At 39.7% G+C, this 25,181-nt stretch overlaps 1 protein-coding gene across 6 annotated transcripts in view; it reads right to left on the bottom strand.

The window, feature by feature from the left end:
- Positions 1-25,181, bottom strand: part of ERC1 (ELKS/RAB6-interacting/CAST family member 1) — a 540,835-nt gene that overhangs the window by 407,893 nt on the left and 107,761 nt on the right. For 4 of the 6 annotated variants that reach the window (XM_030938664.1, XM_010363554.2, XM_030938663.1 and 1 more), the window contains exons 4-7: positions 22,712-22,786; positions 16,529-16,684; positions 14,586-14,678; positions 10,853-11,020 (exon numbers count right to left, since the gene is read on the bottom strand). In XM_030938664.1, coding sequence (XP_030794524.1) covers positions 10,853-11,020; positions 14,586-14,678; positions 16,529-16,684; positions 22,712-22,786 — 492 coding nt within the window. The remainder of the gene's footprint in view (positions 1-10,852; positions 11,021-14,585; positions 14,679-16,528; positions 16,685-22,711; positions 22,787-25,181) is intronic. The other 2 variants (XM_010363555.2, XM_010363556.2) reach the window with 2 other exon arrangements.

Below are 25,181 nucleotides of genomic sequence, written 5' to 3'. Positions count from 1 at the left end.
ACAAGAGCAAAACTCCGTCTCAAAAAAAAAAAGGAACCACGGATAGTACTCATATCTATCCACGGTCTAATGTATACATGCTTCTGCGTCACTGCTTTTGCCTTTTGTACAGTATTCCACGGTACATATCCACAATACTTTTATTTATCCAACCCCCTAGTAATGAACACTTACGCTGCTTTTAATTCCTTGTTCCCACAAATAATCCTGTGGTGAACATCCTTATACACGTCCTTTTGTGGACCAGCAGGAAACTTTCTCCGGGAAATACACCAAGGAATGGGATTACTGAAACCACCTATATCATCTGTGTTACCGTTTGCCCAAATCCTCACAAGCACTGAATGTTATCTCATATTCTAATTTTTATCAACTTGATGAACAAAATATAGTATTTCATCATCTTTGAAATTTGCATTTATTTACTACTGAGAGTGACGATATCATGGCATAGTTGTTAACCACTTAGGTTTATCTGTTAACTGTCTATTCAAATCCTTCCCTCTCCCTATAGTCTCTATTTCTTAATGATTTTCAAGTTTTTTTTTTTTTTTTTTTTTTTTTTTTTTAAGACAGAGTCTCGCTCTGTCGCCAGGCTGGAGTGCAGTGGCATGATCTCAGCTCACTGCAACCTCCGCCTCCTGGGTTCAAGTGATTCTCCTGCCTCAGCCTCCTGAGTAGCTGGGACTACAGGCACGTGCCACCACACCCAGCTAATTTTTTTGTTTTTAGTAGAGATGGGGTTTCACCATATTGGTCAGAATGGTGTCGATCTCTTGGCCTCATGATCTGCCCGCTTCGGCCTCCCAAAGTGCTGGGATTACAGGCATGAGAAACCACGCCTGGCCTCAAGCATCTCTTTTTTATTCTTTATCTGAATCCTTACTATTTTAAGAGGCTCTAAAACAACTCTTCTCCGAATCTCATACGTTGGCTTTGCCAATGGTTTTCTTTCTTGAACAGAAATGCTTAAATTTGATGGAGTCGTTTAAGTTCTCTTACCCAATATATACCTACTAAACATTTTCATTGATTAGCTTTGTAGTTTCTCTTTAACACTAAGGTCTTTAATCAATCTAGAGTTCACTGTTTCATCTAGCATGAAGTAGGTGGCCAACTTTATTCTCTATATGGTATGTCAGTTTTCTCACACTTGCTTAAATTTGCATTAGTTTATGACTGACTCTCTCTCCACATAAATGTTTCTGATTTCACACGCCCTATTCTTTTCACTACCTGCTCCTTCCTGTGCTAGTTACCGCACTGTTCTGAGGTGTACTGTTTGGTTACGTATCTACATTTTCATGTATCACAGGGCAGGGTTCTCCCATTCTCTCTTCTCTCTTTGTTTTATGTTAGAATAGCTTTATTCATCCATATAAATTTTTTAAAATTTAGTAGTAAGATATACAGACATAAAATTTGCTATCTTAATCATTTTAAGTCTACAGTTCAATAGTGTTGAGTATATTCATGCTGTTGTACAACCAATCTCCAGAACTCATTTCATCTTACAAAACTAAAATTCTACACCCATTAAACTCCACATTCTCTCCTTCCCAGCCGCTGGTAACCACCTTTCTACTTTTTGTCTCCATGAATTTGACTCTAGGTATGACAAGTGGAATCATATATAGTATTTGTCTTTTTGTAACTCATCCTTACAAAATTTAAAATAAAATGAATTCCTAAAAAATACTGTTTGGTATTTTGTTTGTTTTGAGATGGAGTCTCGCTCTTGTCGCCCAGGCTGGAGTGCAGTGGCATGATCTCGGCTCACTGTAACCTCCGCCTCCCAGGTTCAAGTGATTCTCCTGCCTCAGCCTTCCGAGTAGCTGAGATTACAGGCGCCCGCCATCATGCCTGGCTAATTTTGTATTTTTAGTAGAGAAGGGGTTTCACTGTGTTGGCCAGGCTGGTCTTGAACCCCTGACCTCAGATAATCCACCCGCCTCAGCCTCCCAAAGTGCTGGGATTATAGGTGTGAGTCACTGTGCCTGGCCTAGTGCTTAGTGTTTAATTGGAAATGCAAAAGAATATATACATTAATTTCAGGAAAACTGATATCCCTGCAGGATTAAATTATACCATCTATTGATAAGGAGTTTCTTTTAATTTATTTATTTTTCCTCATATCCTCTGGTAGAGTATTAGTCTTTCTTGTTTTCTTCTTGAGGAGCGGGGAACAACTTGAGGATGAAAATGACTATTTTTAAATATTTGATAGAAAATATCAAATATTAGGCCAGCACTTTAGGAGGCCGAGGTGGGCGGATCACAAGGTCAGGAGATCGAGACCAGCCTGGCTAACATGGTGAAACCCCATTTCTACTAAAAATACAAAAAATTAGCTGGGCGTGGTGCCACGCGCCTGTAGTCCCAGTTACTCGGAAGGCTGAGACAGGAGAATCACGTGAACTTGAGAGGTGGGAAAGAAAAAGAAAAAAAAAGAAAATACCAAATATTTTCTCCTCGAAAGCCATCTGGGCCTTAGGATTTGGGAGGGAAAAAGGGATGAGGTTGATTACCATTTCAGTTTCTATAATGACTGTTATCCATGCTTTCTCTTAACTCTTGAACTTATTCTGTCATTTTATATTTTTCCAGAAATTTATTTCTTGTTTTTCAAGCTTATTCAAATATAATTGTTTAGAGTTGTCTTGTGTTAATTTTAAGCTCTGTAGTACCAGTAGTTATTTTTCCTTTATCATCTGTAAGAGCTGTTCTTGTCTTATTAAACCTTTTTCAAATAACTACCTCTTGGTGTTGCTTTATTCTCTACTTTATTAATTTCTCATCCTATATTTACTACTCTTTATTGTTTCTGGATTAACTCTGTTACTTTTTTCTAAGTTTCCTGATTTGAACACCTAGATTACTTGCTTTTCTATTTTCTGATGAATATGTTAAAAACTAGAAATTTCCCTCTAAATATTGCTTTAGTTATACCCACAGATTTTTTTCTAATGATGTTCCACAAATTTTTATATAGAGAGCTTTCACTGCCACTCATTTCTAAAATGTTTATATTTCTCCACCACAAGTCATTTCGGTAGTATGTTTCAAGATTGTAGACTAATTTTGGTTTTCTGTTTCTATTCTTTACTATATTTATAACTACTTTACTATCTTTACTCCTGATTTCTAATTTTGTTGCATTCGGAGTGCAAAGTCATGTGACTTTGACTCTTGGGAATTTTGAAGTTTCCTTTATGACCCAGTACATGGTTAGTTTTTATGACTGTTCAGTAAGTTCTTAAAAATATTGTTTATTCTCTACTTGTTAGTACAAAATTCTATATACACATCTATGAACGTGGGCTTGTTAATGTTATTAAAACTTGACATTGATGCTTGTTTATGTGATCAAATTCTGACAGGAGCACATCCAAATGACCAACTACAGCCGTTGATTTATCTATTTCACCTCATTGCTGCTATATACTCATTCATTCATTCACTCGTTCGTTCATTCATTCATTCATTCGTTTAGAGATAGAACCTTGCTCTGTCGTGCAGGGGCATGATCTTAGCTCACTGCAACCTCCACCTCCTGGGTTCAAGGAGTTCTCCTGCCTCAGGCTCTCAAGTAGCTGAAACTACAGGTGCGTGCCACCATACCCAGCTCATTTTTGTATTTTCAGTAGAGACATGGTTTCACTACAGTGGCCAGACTGGTCTCAAACTCCTGAACTCAGGTGATCTACTCACCTTGGCCCCCCACAATGCTGGGATTACAGGCATGAGCCACTGTGCCCAGCCTGATTTACATATCTAAATGCCATGCTGTTAGATGCATAAATTGACACAATTATATTTTCTTGATCTATCAGCACATAACATTGTTCTGTGTGCCTTAAAAGATAATTTAATTAATATTAAAATAAATCATATTTGGGAAGGCCTATTTTCCTGATACAACTTTTATTTTTAAATTTTTTTCTATCTCTGTATTTTTAGCTTTGCTGTTACTTTTTGTCTCCATTTAACTCTTGTTGACAGTATATTTCTGTATCTTTTTAGCCCAACTGAGATTTATATTTTCATTTTAATCCAAGTACTTATTTGTATGTATTGACTTTCCCATTATTTATAGTGATTTCAGCCTTCTTTGTTCATGATGTCCACATACCATCACATTTCCTTCTCTCCCCTCCCCACCCTTTTCTATTCTCCACTGGGTAAACTGAGTTTCACTCTGATGGTTTGAAACTTATACATTCCATTTTGATTTTTCTAGTATATTAAGAGCCATACTTATGCTTATATTTTCTTGTCAACTTCTTAAGCTTATCATTATCTACATCTTCCCGCAAACCAGACATTACCCCATCACCTCTGTAAGCAGTGCCATCTCACCAGCTGGAACTGGGGGAATGGCTGTGGCAGGAAGCAAGCCTCCTTGATCAGAACGCCTCTGGTATCATCATCTGTACTGCTGCTACAAGAAATGCTCTGCCCCAGTTATAGAGAGGATGCTGAAAGAGGAAGGAGCACTCCAAAGTCAGTCTACCTTCACAAGCACACTTGAATATCATGACAATGTCACCCTGCAGCACCCAGCCCCAACCCCTACCCCATAACTCACACAATCCACCTACAACAGGAAGACAAAAACACATTCACTTGAAAAGATTCTAAGCCCTATCTCTGTTCACGGTACCTAGTTCTCTTTTATTCTGAGCAGTTATTTCAGAGATATAGATAGATATATACAGATATATGAATAGATACAGATAAAGATATAGATCATCAGCCTTTCTGTTTTATTTGCCATGGTATCCCCAGTGCTCAGAAGAGTTCTCAGCAGGTACTCCCAAAACCCTGTTGAATGAATGAAGAGATCAATCAATCAATACATCTTTCTCTTCTCTCATAATCTCTTGTCACAAAAGATGCCTATCTCTTTCTGAGGCTGTATAATTCCAACAACCTAAATCCTTTACTCCTCTCTACCAACATGAATTGTTTCTTCTTCTCCCCACTTTTCTTTGTGGCCAGTCCCCAACCTACCAGTCAAACAAGAGTCATGGTCATCTATGCATATCATAATTCGCCAAGTCAGAAATGATGAATTCCAGTCCCAAAACTAATACCAAGTAGTTGTATAGGCCTTCGGCATGTTGTTTATACTCTCCCTGCACTGGGAGGAACTGCAGCATTATGATCAAGAACAAAAGTTTGGGGGTTTCAATCAATTGGGCACTAGCTCATGTAACCTCAATCTCTCTAAATTTTAGCCCCCTGTCTGTAAAATGTTATAGCAATTCTTATTTCTTGGAAGGTTACTCTAAGAATTAACTGGGAAAATGAAAGTATACAAACCCTCCATGGTACACAGAAAGCACTCAGGTTAGATACTATCATAAATATTCTTTAAATTATGGAAAGACTGGATGATCTCTAAAACTGCCCTCGTATTCTTAACTCTAAGTATGCTGAAGAAGTTAGAACTCTAGCTTCAAGTGGCACGGGGCTGGGGCTGCAAGCAGAGGGTGCTCGTCAAACAGCAGCATCCCAGCTCTAGTGCCTAAACATCCCAGGGCAAGGGCAGTTCCTCACCTTGTGCTAGATGCTGATCTCCTGAGCGCCTCTGAAAAAAGAACCACTTCCTCTTATTGTTACTAAGATATAGATTATATTCCTTACCTATAATAAACAGAATTCCAAAACACAATTTCCTGGAGAAGTAAGGGAAAAAAACTGGAATACTTTGAAGCAGTAAGGTCCACATTATTTTGGTTTATTGATAAAATCAGCTCTGCTCTGCACATTGGGAATTAATCCTGAAAATACATTTAATGGTAGCTCCCTAGTACAGCATCATGATTTTGGAATAAGAAAATAACTTTAATTCTTGAGAATACTGTAACTGATATAGCAAAAGTCCCAGGGTTACTAGTGAGAGTAGCCTCAAGTGCCAATCAAAAGTGGTATGCTAATAAGCAGTTCATAAAATTCTCAATTATAAAAGCAAAACAACAATACTTACGTTGTCTAACCCATGCCATTACTATGAAGAGCAATAAAGACCAAATCAAATCAAAGTGTTATAAACTGTAAGGTGTTTCAAAATTGTCTGAACCCATTGAATTCCAATTTTCCTCTGTGGCTGGGCACAGCGGCTCTTGCCTGTAATTCCTGCGCTTTGGGGGCTGAGGCGGGAGGTCTGCTTGAAGCCAGGAGTTCAAGAACATCCTGGGCAATACAGTGAGACCCCATGTCTACAAAAAATACAAATTAAAAAATCAGCCAGGAGTGGTAGGCCTGCATCTATAGTCCTCGCTCTCAAGATGCTGAGGTGGGAGGATCACTTGAGCCCACAAGTTCGAGGTTACAGTGAGCTATGATTGAGGCACTGCACTACAGCCTGAATGACAAAGTGAAACCTTGTCACAAAAAATAATAATAATTAATAAAATAAATGTCCCTCCAAACTCAGAAGAGAACATAATTAAACACCTAGCCAAAAAAACCTTGTTATTATCATTATCCTCATTTTATAGATGAGGAAAGGGAGGCTTAAAGAAGTAAAGTAATTCTTAGATGGTCACGGTAGCTCACGCCTGTAATCCCAGCACTTTGGGAGGCCGAGGAGGGCGGATCACCTGAGGTCGGGGGTTCGAGACCAGCCTGACCAACAGGGAGAAATCCCATCTCTACTAAAAATACAAAATTAGCCAGGCGTGGTGGTACATGCCTGTAATCCCAGCTACTCGGGAGGCTGAGGCAGGAGAATCGCTTGAACCGAGGAGGCAGAGTCTGCTGTGAGCCAAGATTGCGCCATTGCACTCCAGCCTGGGCAACAAGAGCAAAACTCCATCTCACACACACACAAAAAAAGAAGTAAAGTAACTCCTCTAAGGTCACACAACTAGTAAAGGTAGAGGGCTGGGTTTCAAGCCTATGTCTGACTCCAAAGACCATTCTTTTAACCACTGTATCACTAAATCCAGACCACCTCTGTCAAAGTCATCAGATTAAAAGAGACGGTCACAAAATGGGAGCAATTCCATATATACTGTACCTTACGAACACCAGAGGGCTTCATCCCATGTACCCCGAATAGGAAAAAAAACCAGGTCTTTTCACATGTAACTGTTTTCCTTAAAGGATTTTTAAAACTGTTCAAACTCCAGGCTAGGCATAGTGGCTCACGCCTGTAATCCCAGCTCTTTGGGAGGCAGAGGAAGGAGGATTGCTTGAGCTCAGGAGTCCTAGACCAGCCTAGGCAACATAGTGAGACTCTGTCTCTGCAAAAAAATTTTAAAAATTAGCCAGGTAAGGCCGGGTGCAGTGGCTCAAGCCTGTAATCCCAGCACTTTGGGAGGCCAAGACGGGTGGATCACGAGGTCAGGAGATCGAGAGCATCCTGGGTAACACGGTGAAACCCCGTCTCTACTAAAAAATACAAAAAAACAAGCCGGGCCTGCTGGTGGGCACCTGTAGTCCCAGTTACTCCGGAGGCATAAACCCGGGAGGCGGAGCTTGCAGTGAGCTGAGATCCGGCCACTGCACTCCAGCCTGGGCGACAGAGCGACTCTGTCTCAAAAAACAAAAAAAAAATTAGCCAGGTGTGATGGCACATGCCTATAAGTCCTGACTACTCAGGAGGCTGAGGCAGGAGAAGCGTTTGATCCCAGGAGTTCCAGGCTGCAATGAGCTATTAATACAATCGTGCCACTGCACTCCAGCTTGGGTGACAGAGTAAGATTCTATCTCTAAAAATAAAAATGAAAGAAAAACTCCATGATCCATGTTCTTTTTTCATACATACTTAATTTAGTAATCTGAGTGTTAGATCAAAGTCTAGGATAGCTGCAGAAAAGAAGATGAAATCAACTAAGAGCAAATTATAGAAATACATGAAAACTTTCAAAGAGCTGGTATAAACTGCTTTTTACTGGGCTCTAACACTGGCAAGTTGCATCGGAAAAGGTGACCCTTGTCAAGTGTCACCAGAGTAATTTTTTAAGTAATGCTAATAAATAGACATATTACATTTTTAAAATCATCCCAAATTCAGAAGTAAGCGTTCATTCTTTCATCTTTTATGATGAGATGGTTCTATTTGAGCAGTTTCCCTGGTAACTTACAGAAATAATCACTGAGACTCAGCTACTCCTGCAATGGCTAAAAACTAAAAACCATTCGTGAATGACAACAAATACAATCTATTCTCCATGGTACAAGAAACCAATCACAAGCCCATCTGGGTGAGACCTGGCTAATAAGAACATTATTTGAGACGGGTACAAAGAGAAGCATGGATTGCCAAGGGGGAAAAGTCATTTATTAGACTGTGACAAGCTTTTAAATGTTTGCATTATCATTAACCAACTGCCTGGTTCTCTGGTTTGCACACCTGCCACCTCCATCCAAAGTTATTACAGTAGCAAACTTGGAAGTACGCCTGACCTCCAGAACACTGGCACCCTCTTCTGACCCTTTTGCTGTATTGCATGCACTCAAGCTACTGAAACGAAAAACTATTAATAAAGCTCTTACATTTTAAAATAACTTAAAGAGTGTAACTGGATTGTTTGTAACTCAAAGGACACACGTTTGAGGGGATGGATACTCCCATTCTCCACCATTTATTTTCACACTGCATGCCTGTAATAAATATCTCACATACCCCATAAATATATACACCTACTATGTACCCACAAAAAATTTTAAAAATAAAGCTATAAATGAATAACTTTGCAGGTAACATTATCTAGATGATTTCATATTTATAATTCCCTGAATAAACCTAAGTTTAACTTAATAAAAGAAAAGGCAGATCATCTAAATACTATGTTCTCTTAACATCTCAACAGTATATGTATTAGTTGATTTTATTACAAGAATTATAAAATGGTAACAATGACGAATGTACGAAGACTTTACCACGTGCCAAACACTGGCAGTAAATAAATGAGTTTAATTCTAATAACAAACTTATGAGTTAAGTACTACTATTCTCTTCATCCTACAGATGTGAAAAGTGAAGTGTAATGAAGTTCAATACAGTCCCCGGATCACGCAATTCGTAGTAAGTGGTAAAGATGAAGTCCAGACTCAGTAAACATGACTCTACAGCCAAAGCCTCAGCCACTACCGCATCTCATGATTTTATACCCAAAGTATCTCTGTGAGGTAGAATGGAGCTGATATCACAACAAAATGAAACATAATTAAAATAGAAAAAGTGTAAGTTAATAAGAAAAATGACAAATACGTCAGCTAAAATCTCCCATTTTTAACAAAGTCCCAAATTGTACAGATAAAACTATTATATGAAACAGTTTAGGTTCCTTCTTCATTCTTCCTTACTGGAAGATTCTTATCTTCTAGGACTACGATGTTTTTATTCTTTCTTTTCCTCCTCATTCTTTTTTTCCATCAAATTGCGTTCTTAATTTTCTTTAAAGAAGAAAAACTAATCTACATCATGTGCTTTATATTTCTTCTATAAAGCAAAACTACTTATCTACTCTTAAATTATCTATTTCACTGCGACCTTTAAAAAGTATTTATATTAAGACAGTAAATCCACATGGCATCATCAACTCTTTCTCTTTGATCACTGAAAATAAAATAGATAAGAATTGATCTGGGATTATTTAGCAATACATTAAATATCTATCTGAAGTCATATACCTATCTGAAGATGGTCAATACCTAACTGAAGTCGTGGCCAATAGTCTAGATAATCTTCTAAGATTTCTAAAAACACTGCCTGGACATGGTGGCTCATGCCTGTAATCCTAGCACTCTGGGAGGCCGAGGTGGGTAGACAAGAGGTCAGGAGTTCAAGACCAGCCTGACCAATATGGTGAAATCACATATCTACTAAAAATATAAAAATTAGCCAGGCGTGGTGGCGTGCGCCTGTAATCCCAGCTACTCAGGAGGCTAAGGCAGGAGAATCACTTGAACCCAGGAGGCAAAGGTAGCAGTGAGCCAAGATCATGCCACTGCACTCCAGCCTGGGCGACAGAGCAAGACTCCATCTCAAAAAACAAACTAACTTTATTTTCAAACAGGATATGAAGACACATTGTCTAATAATCTGTGGTTTAAAATTATCTACAACTTTTTTTTTTTTTTTTTTTTTTGAGACGGAGTCTCGCTCTGTCGCCCGGGCTGGAGTGCAGTGGCCAGATCTCAGCTCACTGCAAGCTCCGCCTCCCGGGTTCCTGCCATTCTCCTGCCTCAGCCTCCCAAGTAGCTGGGACTACAGGCGCCCGCTACCTCGCCCGGCTAGTTTTTTGTATTTTTTTAGTAGAGACGGGGTTTCACCGTGTTAGCCAGGATGGTCTCGATCTCCTGACCTCGTGATCCGCCCGTCTCGGCCTCCCAAAGTGCTGGGATTACAGGCTTGAGCCACCGCGCCCGGCCTAATTATCTACAACTTTAACAGATTCCAGTTTCCCATATACAGTTATTCATAATATCACAACTTAAAAACACTTAAATGTACTCCAAACACAGTGTAACCAAGCTCACTGTCATTCGTGACTAGAAAATTCACCAGGGGTTGAACTGAAGCTCCTAAATCAATGATTACTCTTTAACAATTATCCTTTTATTTTTAATACTGTTAGAGTATACTTTGAAGTACAGACTTGGTGAAAGTTTAAAGAATTAAAAACATAAACTGCACCCGTTTTAACTTGTTAGATCTAAGAACTACTGAAACGAGATAGTTATATTTTAGCACAGTTACTGATCACGCTGCTAAAGAATTAACCATAACATTACTCATATTTCCCCATTCTAAACACAACAAAAACAGCACAGGTAATGCTTATGAAAAGGTGCCAAGAAATCAGCTCCCCACAGATCCCCGAACTCTCTCTACCTCCGTCTGCAGGATGGCAGCCCTCTGCTCCTTAGCAGTCAAGGACTCCTTCAACACTTCAATGTGCTGTTTACTATCTGAGAACTGGTTTGTGAGTGTCTCCAGCTTTGTCTGCAGGGCGAGGAGTTCTGTGTCCTTTCTGGACAGCTCCTGCTTCACCTGGCCAATCTAGAAAAGAAGTAAAACACTTTAAGGAAAAAAGAAATCAAACAAACACCTCTTATCTGGCTCTTTGACAGATCTGAGTCACAAAATACGAAACTAAATGCAGCACGAATTGTATGACAGGTCATATTCACCTTTTTGCATTACATAATCTTGGATCTACCCCAACCTTGCACCAAAAAAAAAAAAAAAAACCTAAACTTATTCAATAGGTAAATGTCCAGTTTTCAGTTACTGTGTCTTCTAAATATTCTTTGAAACCTCTTAGAAAGGGAATGGAGGGAAAGGAATTCCAATTCAATTAGATGACTATGAGACAGCAGTAAGCAACTGAACACCACTGTACTGATAAAATGGTTTTCATTTTCTAGGTGAGCCCTCTTCAGAACACGATGGGTCAAATGCAGGATGAGTGTAGATATAACACAAAAGGTTTTAGAAACCTCCCCAGTACTACTATTTAAAATTCAAAATCTGCTGCTACTGTGCTTATTTTTCATTGTCATTTTTCATTCTCAAAAGTTTGCATAAAATTCTTCCCTTAAAAAGCTACTTTTAAGGTTATACATATGTGGTTTTGTAAAATCCTATAATTTGATGTTACATGTATTGATTAATTTCTCTCTTAACATTGAAAGTATTTTCTTTCAAACACCTTCGTTACATTCCTACTGTTTTCTAAGAATTTTAAAAATAGTTTTTTACCCTAAATGTAAGCCATGTAAACAGAAATTACATCTGCTTTTACATTATGTCTACCGCCTAACAAGGAACTAAAAAAGATACTAATTATTGGAAGTATAAATTTGACAAGTCAGTAATTTCGGTGTCACTGATGAAACAAAAAGTTATCTTTTTATTTTTAAAACTTCGAATGTATCTAAAGTATTGTCATTGTAATAATCTTAGGTACAAGGGATAAAGCTTTTGAGAACAATTTCCCATGAAGAAATAAATTTCACATTAATTAAAATTAGACATTTGAGGAGCACCAAAAATAAATTTCCAATTTAGCCTTCTGTTTCAAAAAACATTAAGTACTTTTCTCATACGCATAAAATCTCTTCTTAGGGATATATTCATTCAACAAATATTTCTGTATGCTTACTGTATACAAAGTACCTGAGGATACTAAAAACATCAGTGGAAGGTAATTTTAAATGGTGGCTATATTCATCCTGCAAAATAGTATGTACCCAGGAGTTACCACACACTGTAACAGCATGGGATCTTTTATGATATTCCTTTATTAATAAAAACAACCCATTGGTATTATTCCATTCCCTAACACACTGACTGTAACAAAAACACATCTGTTGTACGAATGAATATTTTGGGGATGTTCAAAGTGCTACCATTTTTTCAGCTAAAGAACTATGACTTAAAGATTATTCAAATTTCCAGGTACCTCAAATCATGTGATCAAAAACAAATATAAAAATCTGTTTCGTCATCATCTGCATTATTAAGCAAGCTTCAAATAATGCTATATTGACCTTAAAGACTGAGACAGAAAATATTTTAAATGAAAAGCAGGGTTTAGGCCGGGTACAGTGGCTCACGCCTGTAATCACAGCACTTGGGGAGGCCGAGGTGGGTGGATCACAAGGTCAGGAGATCAAGACCATCCTGGCCAACATGGTGAAACCCATCTCTACTAAAAATACAAAAATTAGCTGGGCATGGTGGCGCGTGCCTGTAACCCCAGCTACTCAGGAGGCTGAGACAGGAGAATCACTTCAACCAGGGAGTCAGAGGTTGTAGTTAGCCGAGATCTCGCCACTGCACTCCAGCCTGGCGACAGAGCAAGACTCCGTCTCAAAAAAAAAAAAAAAAAAAGAAAGAAAGAAAAAGAAAAAAAAGAAAAGCAGAGTTTAGAAGCACAAATTTTCCTTAAAGACTGAGACAGGAAGATATTATAAAGGGGAAGTAAATATAATACAAAGCTTAGGAGCACAAGGCTTTGCAGACAGTCACACATCAGAACTAAGTTAGCTATGTGTCCCTAAATAATTACTTTCCTAATCAGTTTCCTAATCAGTAATAAGGAGAAATTATACCAATGCCACTGTACTGTTTATGGATTCAATAAAATAAAGTGTGAAATGTGCTTAGCCTGTTGTCTGACTCAATGCAGAAATTACTAACAGTAGCTATTTTAAAAAGGAAGTTATCGATCAACCTTACCTCTAGACAATATATGGTTTCCATAAACCAAATTAGACCCTTTCCACCAAAATATTTCACTTTTTAATATATACTATAAAGTGGACCATAAATAGCAAATCTACCAAAGTAGCACAAGTTTGGTTTTTTAAATGCTGTATTTCAGTCTTAGCTGACAATTATTTTCTGAAGCAGTTTTTGCTGACACTTTGACAAATGTGTACACAGCCTAGTATAGGTCAGTATAGTAAAGAACTTGGAAGCAGTGTGTGGAAGAAACTGTTTGTATAAAACCAAATCCTGCCTCTTACTAGCTGTGTTTTCCTAGTCACCATCCTGTTACCTCAGTTTCCTCATCTATAATTTGGAGTTGATAATACGCCTAACTCAGCACGTTATAAAATGTTTATAGTAAGTGCGCAAGTTTTAGCTACTTTATTATTTAGTCATCCCTCAGTATCCATGGGTCCATGGGGGACTGGTTCCAAGACACACTTTGGATACCAAAATTAATGAATGATGAAGTCCCTGATACAAAATGATGGAGAATTTGCATATAACCTATGCACATCCTCCAGTATACTTTAAATCATCTCTAGATTACTTATAATACCTAACACAATGTAAATGCTACGTAAATAGTTGTCATACTGTATTGTTAAGGGAATAATGACATGGGAAAAAAGTCTGTACATGTTCAGTACAGACATAACATCCATTTTTTTACCCTGAAAATAAAAAACAGTTGGTTAAATCCACAGATGCAAAATCCACAGATATGTAGGGCCAACTGTATTTATTGTATTATTACGTTCTGAATTGAAATTTTAAGTTCATTAGAATACTGAACTAGATAGACGTAGATACCTGACGTAAGTCTCTTAGTAATTTTAATTTACTAGATAAATACTATCTATGTATCCGTCCTAAAGAAAGGAATATTTGTGGCAAAATCACTCACTGAAGACCTAAAGATAATGTCTACATAAGAAGGTAAAGCACTTTACTCAAGAGTTTCAAATTCAAATAAATTCTAGGTGATGGGCCTAGAACAACTGCATATATTCTTGTACCTAGGGAGAAAAGGAAGCCACCATTCATATAAATCAACAATAAGGGGTTGAGGAAAAAACAGGCTTTGAAATACCATCCATCGAGTGATAAAAGCAACAATAAAGCACCAGGTATAAGGCTTCCAGAACACGTGAAGGCTCACTGCACACGAAGTGATGTGTGGGTCAAGCTGGTGAACAGGAGTCAGTTAAAGAGCAGAGCAGGCTGGTTAGTGCTAGTAATGGGCAAAGCTGCCAACCATAGAGAATGAAAGGGTAAGCCACTCAGAAGCCACAGAGCTGGCAGGGTCCCACTGTGGGATCACCGCACACAAAGAGGGACATCTTACGGCAAAGACCTCAGCCTGAAGACCAGCCGCTCTCTTTTTCAGCTCCTCCCATTGAGCCTCTTTCGAACTTAGTTCCTCCTTCAGTTGTTCTACCTGTCACGACATTATTATTCTTTTTCACTTATGTGTCAACTTAGGTCTTCTTATTATCTACTTTTGAGCCAGAATGGTAACTGGAAATAACAATAACTTATACAATACAATCAGATCTGTTCCCCTCATTCCCTCTTCAAAGAGCCATAGGTAGTTTCCCTAAGTTCACAGGTTTTCTTTTCCCCACAGTGGACTGGAATGTGCTAATCAATAAACAAAAAACATAAACACAGAGATCATGCTGCACTATGTTTTGTTCTCAAATTAGGAGTGAAAAATCCAAACTCATCGAAAGTTGGATATGTGAGGCCAGGCACAGCAGCTCACACCTGAAATCGCAGCACTTTGGGAGGACAAGGCAGGAGGATCACTTGAGGTCAGGAGTTCGAGACCTGCCTGGCCATCACAGTGAAACCTGTCTCTACTAAAACTACAAAAATTAGCCGGGCATGGTGGCAGGCGCCTGTAATCCCAGCTACTCGGCAGGCTGAAGCTTGAACCCTGGAGATGCAGGTTGCAGGAATCGAGATGATGCCACTGCACTCCAGCCTGGTCGACAAAGCATACCTCCATCTCAAAAAAAAAAAAAAAAAAGTTGGATATGTGAGTTTTTAATTTCTAAACCTGAAATGAAATTAGTAGAAATAATTAATAACAGAGTCTGAAGGTAGTAGAGGAATATTCTGTAGACTTACATGCCAGGTATGGGCACCATGGCAAGAAGCCAGAAACTGGAGGGGAAGTGATGATTATTATTACTTCACACTACTGGGATGTTCCGGTTTTCATTTCTAAGAACTTGGAGAATACAATTGGGAAATCAAGGGGGAAAACACTTATTTTCTGGCTAAAACTTTATAACTGCAATCATCATGTTTAATTAAACCACAACAAAACTGGTAAATTGATCATTGTGATAAACTAAATCCTCCAACTTGCCGAAATAGTTTATAGAATCAAACTAAATGACTTTGGATACAAGGAAGGAACACTGTGACTGATTGCGAACATAGACTGATAGGTCTTGGTGTATCTCTGTCATATTACGCTTGAAATGCACATGGGAAGCAGTAAACCTGACAGCAAGTGGATCTTCCCCACAGGATAGGGCAGAGAAAGGGCTTTCCTTTACAGAACTGTATTTGGAGGGGAAACGGAACGTCATTTAACCCATTTCATTAAAAAGCCTCTTAGGGCTGGGCACGGTGGCTCACGCCTGTAATCCCAGCACTTTGGGAGGCTGAGTCAGGTGGATCATGGGATCAGGAGTTCGAGACCAGCCTGGCCAACATGATGAAACCCCGTCTCTACCAAAAATAGAAAAAAAATTAGCCAGGTGTGGTGGTATGCACCTGTAATCTCAGTTACTCAGGAGGCTGAGGCAGGAGAATCACTTGAACATGGAGGCAGAGGCTGCACTGAGCTGAGATCACACCACTGCACTCTAGCCTGGGTGACAAGGGCGAAACTCCATCTCAAGCCTCTTAGGGTTTTGACTTTTTAAATAGTTCACAAGAGGTAAAGAACTTGATATTTCACATAGTGAGAAAAACTCATCTGGAAGTTTTTCGGAAGTACTAATAGATATGAAAAGTTAAACCGTGAAAATACATATGTAGCCTCATACAGAGAATCGTCTTTATAAGTAAAAACTGGTAATAACTATCTAAGTCAGTAATTCTGACTTTAATTCTGGAGAAGTTTCATTTGAAAGAACTGTGCTAAAAGTATTCTTCCCTTAAACCTGATAAAACAGTGTAAAATACAGTTTTATCATTGTTAGAGAAGTAAAAAATATGCATCAATTTTTCAAACCCCCTTTAAGAATCAAAAGTCTCACAGGCCATTACCTTATTTTTCATAAATTTAGAATGGCTCCGATACACTTCCATTTGCTTCATTTCTTCCTCCCGTTCCTCAGTACTCAAAGCCCCATTCGATTTCAGCATCTGAATCTCCTCTTCCAGGTCTCGGAGCCCACGCTCCATAGAGGAAATTTTTGAATCCTGAAGACAAGAGAAGATTTAGTGATTGAAGTATTCACAAAAGCCCAGAAAAGCTGAATAACATGATATTTAAAGATGTTACATTTAATAAGATAGACAAATATACAGAAAAAATGCTGTCTGGCAATTAGTGCCTTGCTTCCTTTTTTTGAGACAGTCTCACTCTGTAGTCCAGGTTCGAATGCAGTGGCACGATCTTAGCTGACCGCAACCTCTGCCTCTGGGTTCAAGCAGCTCTCCTGCCTCAGCCTCCCAAGTAGCTGGGATTACAAGTGTGCACTACCACACCCAGCTAATTTTTGTATTTTTAATAGAGACAGGGTTTCGCCATGTTGGCCAGGCTGGTCTCAAACTCCTGACTTCACGTGATCCACCTGCCTCGGACTCCCAAAGTGGTGGGCTTAAGGGCGTGAGCGACCATGCCCGGCCAGTGCCTTCCTTCTAAAATACGTCCTTTATGGCCTTTTGAGTGGGAGGAGAAGTACTCATATCCACAGTATGATTTTTCCTCTATGGCTGCCTCCAGTTCTGAATCCCTTAAATTAAAGTTGAAAATAATTACTAAATTACTAAAGTAAATGCAATGAAAAACTGGTTAAAATTTCTTTGTATCAGAAATTACAAATTTCTGGTGAAAACAATTTCCAATATTAATAGTAAAGCCTTTTCTAGTTCTAATATTTTATCATTTATTTGGTGACCCATAAAAAACATATTATGCCCCAAAGGAGGGGAAAAAAGTAAGAGAGTTTCAAAGATTTATACAGTAATGTGTACAGCGATATGTGCAATAATAAAAATTAACATCCCATTACAGAAAAATGAGGGAATAATTAAGTTGTTATTTATCATGTTAGAAATCCTTATTGTCTATACTTCTCCATACATTTAAAATAACTCATAATTTTTAAAAATCACTGTCCTTATAAATCATCATCTCTACCACAAATATCACCTTCTAACAGAACATTATTTCATATTCGATTTCTTGATTTTGTTTGTCGCAGCACCCAGTTTCTCCCCAGACTACTTGACCTGTCCTGAATTACAGAAAGACTCCTGCATGGAATGAAGAGTTTTATACATCTGTAGTTGCACATGCTTACTCACCAAAGAAACAGAGGCCTTAAAGAGCAGAAATTAAGTGTAGCTTTATTTCACTTGGAGTTTTAGAGAAACCATTCCTTTGGAAGCTATTTTGAAATTAACTTCCTTTTCTTCTTTACCTCAATGATTTCTTGATTAAGTCTCCTTAATTCTCATAGCATGCAGATAGGAGAGATTAAGGCTTTATCTCGAGAAAACTCCACCTAGCTATTTTCAGGTTCAAGGGAGGGGAGAAGACAGGATGTATTCCTCTGTCTTGCTCATCACATGACCTTTAAAAATATCACCGCGAAAATTTTCTTTTATAAATTCATTCAAATTAAAATGTATCTGTTCAAAATCCATTGTACCGAATTAATACAATCAGCGTCATTCTATCCCTGAACCGGGATTTTTATTTACTCATGTGAAATGACTGACCTATAAGAAGTCCTACTTCAATTGCACCACCTGAAAATTTACTTTTAAGATTGCTATAAAATTTCTCTGGAAATATCAGAACACAGCCCTTTAAAAAAGACTAAAATACTAGGCATAAGCATATGACTAGCCTACAAATGAAAGTGAAAGTTAAATGTAAGTTCTCCTCTGTCATTAGCCTGAGTGGTAATGAAACTGGACCAGCTGAAAGAGTGAAGTGTATCTCCAGCAGCACTGGGGCTCCACTCAAGACAATGTAGTCCCAGGTGAGAACTCCAACTCTGCACATCACATGGCAGCCTGCACCTGTACAGAGCTTCTAGAAAGTCTCCACAAGGCCCTTAAAAAATATTGTCTATCTTCTCCCCTACCCCAACCACAGACAGAGGAAGCTTTTAAGAAATTTAAAAAATATATTAGGCCAGGCGCGGTGGCTCAAGCCTGTAATCCCAGCACTTTGGGAGGCCGAGACGGGTGGATCGCGAGGTCAGGAGATCGAGACCATCCTGGCTAACACGGTGAAACCCCGTCTCTACTAAAAAGTACAAAAAACTAGCCGGGCGAGGTGGCGGCGCCTGTAGTCCCAGCTACCCGGGAGGCTGAGGCAGGAGAATGGTATGAATCTGGGAGGCGGAGCTTTCAGTGAGCTGAGATCCAGCCACAGCACTCCAGCCTGGGTGACAGAGCGAGACTCCATCTCAAAAGAAAAAAAAGAAAAAAATACATATTATCTATCTTCTCCCCTACCCCAAACACAGACAGAAGCAGCTTTTGACAAATTAGCACCCTCACTACCAAATCATGCACCATAAAACCTTCTTCCCAAAAAGGGATCACGACTCCAGCTCTGAAAGCCAGGAAGCAGGTACTGACTGACCAGAAAACTTACCAAGGAAATCAGGCCAAAAAATTAAGGCCTGATACTCTCAACTAGTTCTAGCACCAACCCAACTGGTACCCATGCGGGGTTTGAGGAGAGTCATTCCAACCAGGTTTCTTGCTCCTAGAATGTGTAATATTTAAATAAATAAATTCCTTCTCACTTTACTCCTCTGTACTTCCCCAGCCCCAGCCCTTCCGTCACTGACAAACCAATCCTATGGACTTACTGAAATCCTCTGCTCTTTGTCAAATCCCCAAATGCTCAACCTTTTTCCCATGAACTCTCTCCAGTGAAGGCCAGTAATACCCCAACAGCACAAAGGAGCAGGGGAAGGGGCTGACGTTCTCCTGGCTCCTCAAGGCTGTTTCCCTTCATGGAAAGCTCATACTCCTTTTCACCCCCCTCCCCATCGCTGCCATCCAGGGACTTCTCAATCACTCCTGCCCATGTTTGGAAGTCTTTGGCTTACAATATCCCCTTCAATCACCACTCTTGCCATAATCCGAGGATTGCAATGTCGGAATTCCTTGACGCCCTTAATTGCAATGATCTCATCCTCCAGTCCATTTCAGCAATCCAGCTTATAGGATTGTACTCTGGATCCTATCAATACCCAGAACTCTCTTCCCCAGGCCTGTCGTACCCTCACTCTGATTATTTCCTGTTCAACCTCAAAGAGAATTCCACTTTCCTAACTTTTACATTTTCTCCCAACCTGTCAGTCCACCTGAATTTTATTCTTTCCACATCTAGGGTACAGTCCAGGACCAACCTCCAAACTACCCTGTCATGATCACCCTCAATTCATTTGCATCCCAATCACTCTGCCTTATCTATACCAGCAACACTCTAACCCTAGAGCAGTACAGTAATTCTTCCCTGTTCCTCCACTGATAAGGGAAAAACAAACAAACAAACAAATAGTAGAGAAAGGGGAGGAGGAGAAACAGAAGAAGAGGGGCAAAGAAGGAAAGGCTGGAATGAGGGAAAATGGTGGGAGAAGGGATAAGAAGAAGAAAGAGAGGAAGAGGAGGAGGAGGAGGAAGAAGAGGCGAAAGAGGAGAGGGTGAAGAAAATTGCATCACCTTGAAGATTACGGGGCTCTTTTACTTCAGTCATCTTTCCTCCCTACTTTCCCTAAAGACTATTCCAGATTTTCATAACTCTCTTAAGCACATTCCACGTTCTCAGCAACACAGGCATTTCTGTTGTGATTTCAGCATCACATCCTCTTGACCCCACTGGGCCACCAGAATCTTTCTCCTTCTTAGCAGAATACCTGAAGGTTCACACAACTTAAAATGCATCCAGTGCCACCAAGTAATACTACTACTCGTCCTCATTCTGTCAAAAGGTGGTTAAACAAATAATTTTGTGAACATAGGTACATTCGTGTGTTTTATTCTTAGGTGTTAACAGGGATCAGGAAATAACATGACAGATAAACTTGTGATGAATGTGAAAAAGGTAAACCATGCAATTGAACCATTCTAAAGACCCTTTACAAGATTATACTCAAGACTACCAATTAACTACAAAGAACCCAGAACCCACTAATTTGGAATTTGTTTGGTAAATCCTTTCCTCACCGAGAATAAAGATGTATACAATATAAAGTTTTAAGAGGAAATCATCCAAATTAGCAGTTCCCATAACTACTTCAGAAGTATCTATTTACATAAAATTATTTATATACCATTAACTGTTCTTGTCATATCAACAAATATTAAATGAAGGCCCACAATGCAAAATACAGAATTGAGCTTTCTGGAGGATATGAAGAAGTAGTTGTGGGGGGAGGTCCCTAACTATACACGCTTTTATGAGAAAGAACAGATTGTTAACAAAAATAACAGCAGCAGCTAGTATAGATTGAATGTTTACTATGCGTTAGGTCCTGTTCAAAGTGTTTTTAAATGTTTTAACTAATTTAAACCTCAAAACGACCCACTGGATGAGTACTATTACTATCACCATTTGTTAATGAAGAAACTGAGGCATAGGTGATTTGCTCTGCATCCTACAGTTGGTTAAGTGAAGCGAGATTTTGAATCGGGGAGTTTAACCTAGAAAGCAAGCTCTTAATCACTATACTGAACAGCCTCAAGATTTCTAAACATTCATTAACTTAAGGCAGAGGTTTTCAAAGGATGATCTATGGGACCCTCAGGGTACCCTCAATCCTTTCATAAAGTATGCACGATCAAAACTATTTTCATAATAATACCATGATGTCACTTGACCTTTCCACTGTCTGCACTAAAGATATAAAGCAAGGATGGGTAAAATTGCTAGTGCCTTAGCACAAATCAAGGCAATGCATCAAACTATACTTGCAGTCATTACATTAATATTTGTCACATCAAGTATACTTGTAGGAAAAAAATGAAAAATAAGAAATAAAATTTTTAAAAGACTACTTCACCTAAAACTGTCCTTGAAGAAGCAGTAAAAAGTATTACTTTTAATAAATCTCGGCTGGGCGCAGTGGCTCACGCCTGTTATCCCAGCACTTTGGGAGGCCAAGGCAGGCGGATCACAAGGTCAGGAGATCAAGACCATCCTGGCTACCACGGTGAAACCCCGTCTCTACTAAAAATACAAAAAATTAGCTGGGCGCGGTGGCGGCGCCTTATTCCCAGCTACTTGGGAGGCTGAGGCAAGAGAATAGCATGAACCCGGGAGGCGGGGCTTGCAGTGAGCTGAGATCTAGCCGCTGCACTCTAGTCTGGGTGACAGAGTAAGACTCCGTCTCAAAAAAAAAAAAATAGAGCCGGGCGCGGTGGCTCAAGCCTGTAATCCCAGCACTTTGGGAGGCCGAGACGGGCGGATCACGAGGTCAGGAGATCAAGACCATCCTGGCTAACCCGGTGAAACCCCGTCTCTACTAAAAATACAAAAAAAAAAAAAAAACTAGCCGGGCGAGGTGGCGGGCGCCTGTAGTCCCAGCTACTGGGGAGGCTGAGACAGGAGAATGGCGTGAACCCGGGAGGCGGAGCTTGCAGTGAGCTGAGATCCGGCCACTGCACTCCAGCCTGGGCGACAGAGCCAGACTCCGCCTCAAAAAAAAAAAAAAAGAAAAAAAAAGAAAAAAAAAAATCTCAACTCTGGAGTACACATACATTGTGTGTGAGAAAACGGAATGAAGCCGCATACTGAAATACGATGCTTGTCCCTAAGCACAGTACTTGTGTGTTGCTTTGAGTTGTAAGCTGAATTCAGTATTTTCTTCATGCAACATCATTTTTACCTGAAAGAACAACTGACAAGCTATGGTTACCCAGATTTGGTATTTGGTAGACATTTTCTTTTAAAATGAAGGAAGTGAGTCTGTCACTTTAAGAGAATAAAGGGGTCCTAAGACCAAGACATTTGTGAATAGCTGATTTAAAGAAATTCTGTTCAACTCTTTTTGGTCCAGTTTGAATTATGGTCTACAAGTAAAAGGAAATAAAATTGAAATTCTTTTAGGATATCATTTACATTGATTCTCACTCTTAATCTCCAAATAAGTAAAATACTATTATATGCCATTTCCTAACACTCACACATGGAAGTTTTTGATCACTTAAAAGTATAAGGTGATTCATAAGATTCTTTACTAGATTCTCACTTACCTTCATCTCAATAACAGTTTGCAGAGCTTTTGTTTTGGCAGAATCAGGAGCATTCTCAAACCTTCGATGCATCTCCTGTGGAAAAAAGGCAAAAAGAGATTCAGTGTTCTCCTGTTCGCTCTCATTTTTTTCAAAGAGGAGCGAGAGCCGATGTATGCAAAAGATCACTACAGCCTCATGAGACACTGACCCCTTCGGTGTTACCAGCCCTTCCCTGTGAACCAGGGAATCCACAGACTGCTTTCAGGCTCACTCACCCATGCAGGCATAGGAGGATCCCTACCTCTGAACACCCAGTTACTTAAAATCAGTCACACAGACGCCAGCTACCATAACAGTTCAAACTACTGTTTCACATCCTCAGGCGGCGTGTCCATCTTCCACATGACCCCGAGACACGTCATCAGAATTCCAAACCATCCAAAAAGGGGATGAGAAATGCTCCCTTTTAAAAGGAGAAATAATAGACACCATCACAATCGGTCTGCACTGCTGACTGCAGCTATGGAAAGCAATCTGTGTTGACAACATCCTTTCCACGGCATCCACCCCCAGAATAACCACCACCTGGTTACCCACGGTGAAGATCTCTCTAGTGGCGCTACAGTTAGGAAGAAAAAGATGACACTGTTGAACAAGTTTCCTAAGTAGGTCAGGTTCAGAAAATGTCAGAAAAACATCGTTTTTTTGTTTGTTTGTTTTTTACCCAAATTTTACTGAGTTCAGGATAGAAAAGGAAGGAAGGGATATATCAGAGTCTTCCAGGTTACCGAACCACTTCAGTGATTTTCTTGTCAGACTCTGTGAATGTCTCTAAATAAATCAGTCAGTACTTCCCAGTACCCTGGGGACAGGCTCTTGGGAACCCAGGGAAGACAGAGATGAATGCTTTATGCTACCTCTCTCCCTACTTCCAGCTTTAACTATCCGCCTAGTTATCCCACTTTCATGTCCAATAAACATTTCAAACTCTACATGCTCAACACTCAACTCCCGGCCAAGTGTGATGGCTCACACTGTAATCCCAGCACTTTGGGAGGTCAAGGCAGGAGGGTCCCTTTGGGCCAGGAGTTCGAGACCAGCCTGGGCAACATGGCAAGACGTCATCTCCACTCCTGATGGTGCCCCCAAACCTGCTCCATCCTTCCTGTCACTCAGGCCAAAAGCCTATGAGTCTTCGTAATGCCTTCCTCTCGCTCTCAAGCCGCAGTCAGGAAATCCAGTTAGCTCTAGCTTTAAAACATACCCAAACTCCAAGCACTTCTTGCCGTCTCCACTGCCAACACCTGGAATGAACCACTAAACAAAAATACACCTTTTAATCCATGACAGCCTTCTAGCTGAGCTCCCCTTATCTTCTACAGTGTATTCTTAATGGAACACTTAAAGTGACCCTTTCAAACATAAAGTTGTCCTTGTCAGTCCTCTGCTGAAAACCCTGCCATAGCTCCGCATTCAGCTCAAAGTAGAGCCAAAGTCCTCTCAGTAGCCTGCAAGGCCTCATCTCTTCTCGTCCTTCCCTGGGTCACCATATGCTTTACCACCCCGGACTCCTTGCTACTCCTCAAATATGCTAAGCATGCTCCTGATCCTTAAGGCCTTTGCACAAGCTGCTAGGGGAAGACTTCACTTCCTTCCAGTCTTGGCTCAAATGCCTTTTTTGTATTAGTACTAGGTTTAGTTGTTCTGTCGTTAGGCAAGAAAATGTCCGTATATTTTAGAGACGCATATTAAAGTCTGCAGAGGAAAATGACACCATGCGAGGGATTGGCTTTAAAATCTTTGGTAAAGAAAGGAGGAAAAAGAAAAAAGGATACAGGAAGGAAGTGTGGCCAAATTTTTGAAACTGGTGTACCTGAGTGATTAGTATAGGGAGATTCATTATACAGTTCTTACTGCTTTTGTGTAGGCTTGAAAACAAAATGAATGTTCAATGTTCTCAGTATAATCTACCCCTTATTTTAAAACGTAACACAGCCAAAAAAGAACGCACGTGTCCTTCCCCCTTTCCTCGCTCTGCTTTTTCCTGTACACAGCACTTGCCCTCTAACACACTTTACGACTTATTGATTACATTTACTTACTATTCTCTACGAGAATGTACGCCCCACAAAGGCTAAGATCTTTGTTTCATTCATGCGCTGATGGATCCAAAGCACCTACAACAGCAGCTGCCACTCTGGTAAGTGCTTAACAGACATTTAGGGCACGAATACTGAATGAATGAAATGGCTACCAAACATTCAAGAATTAGCTAGAAAGGAAATATTTCAATGCCTTCCTACTCCTGTGCTGAATTTTGCACACCTCCTGTTTCTCATACAGCATGCTACACAGCTTACACAGCTCGTCAGCACTTCCCACACTGTGTCAGCAATCATTTTTCTTCTCTAACGTACCATACTGTGAAGTCTTTAAGGACAGAAACCGTCCTCCGTATTCCTCAGGCACTGTCTGATATGTAAGCAGT

The sequence above is a fragment of the Rhinopithecus roxellana genome, chromosome 10 (genome assembly GCF_007565055.1).
Source record: "Rhinopithecus roxellana isolate Shanxi Qingling chromosome 10, ASM756505v1, whole genome shotgun sequence".
Taxonomy (NCBI): Eukaryota; Metazoa; Chordata; class Mammalia; order Primates; family Cercopithecidae; genus Rhinopithecus; species Rhinopithecus roxellana.
Note: the sequence above shows the minus strand (reverse complement) of the source record. Positions and strands in the feature narration are given on the sequence as shown.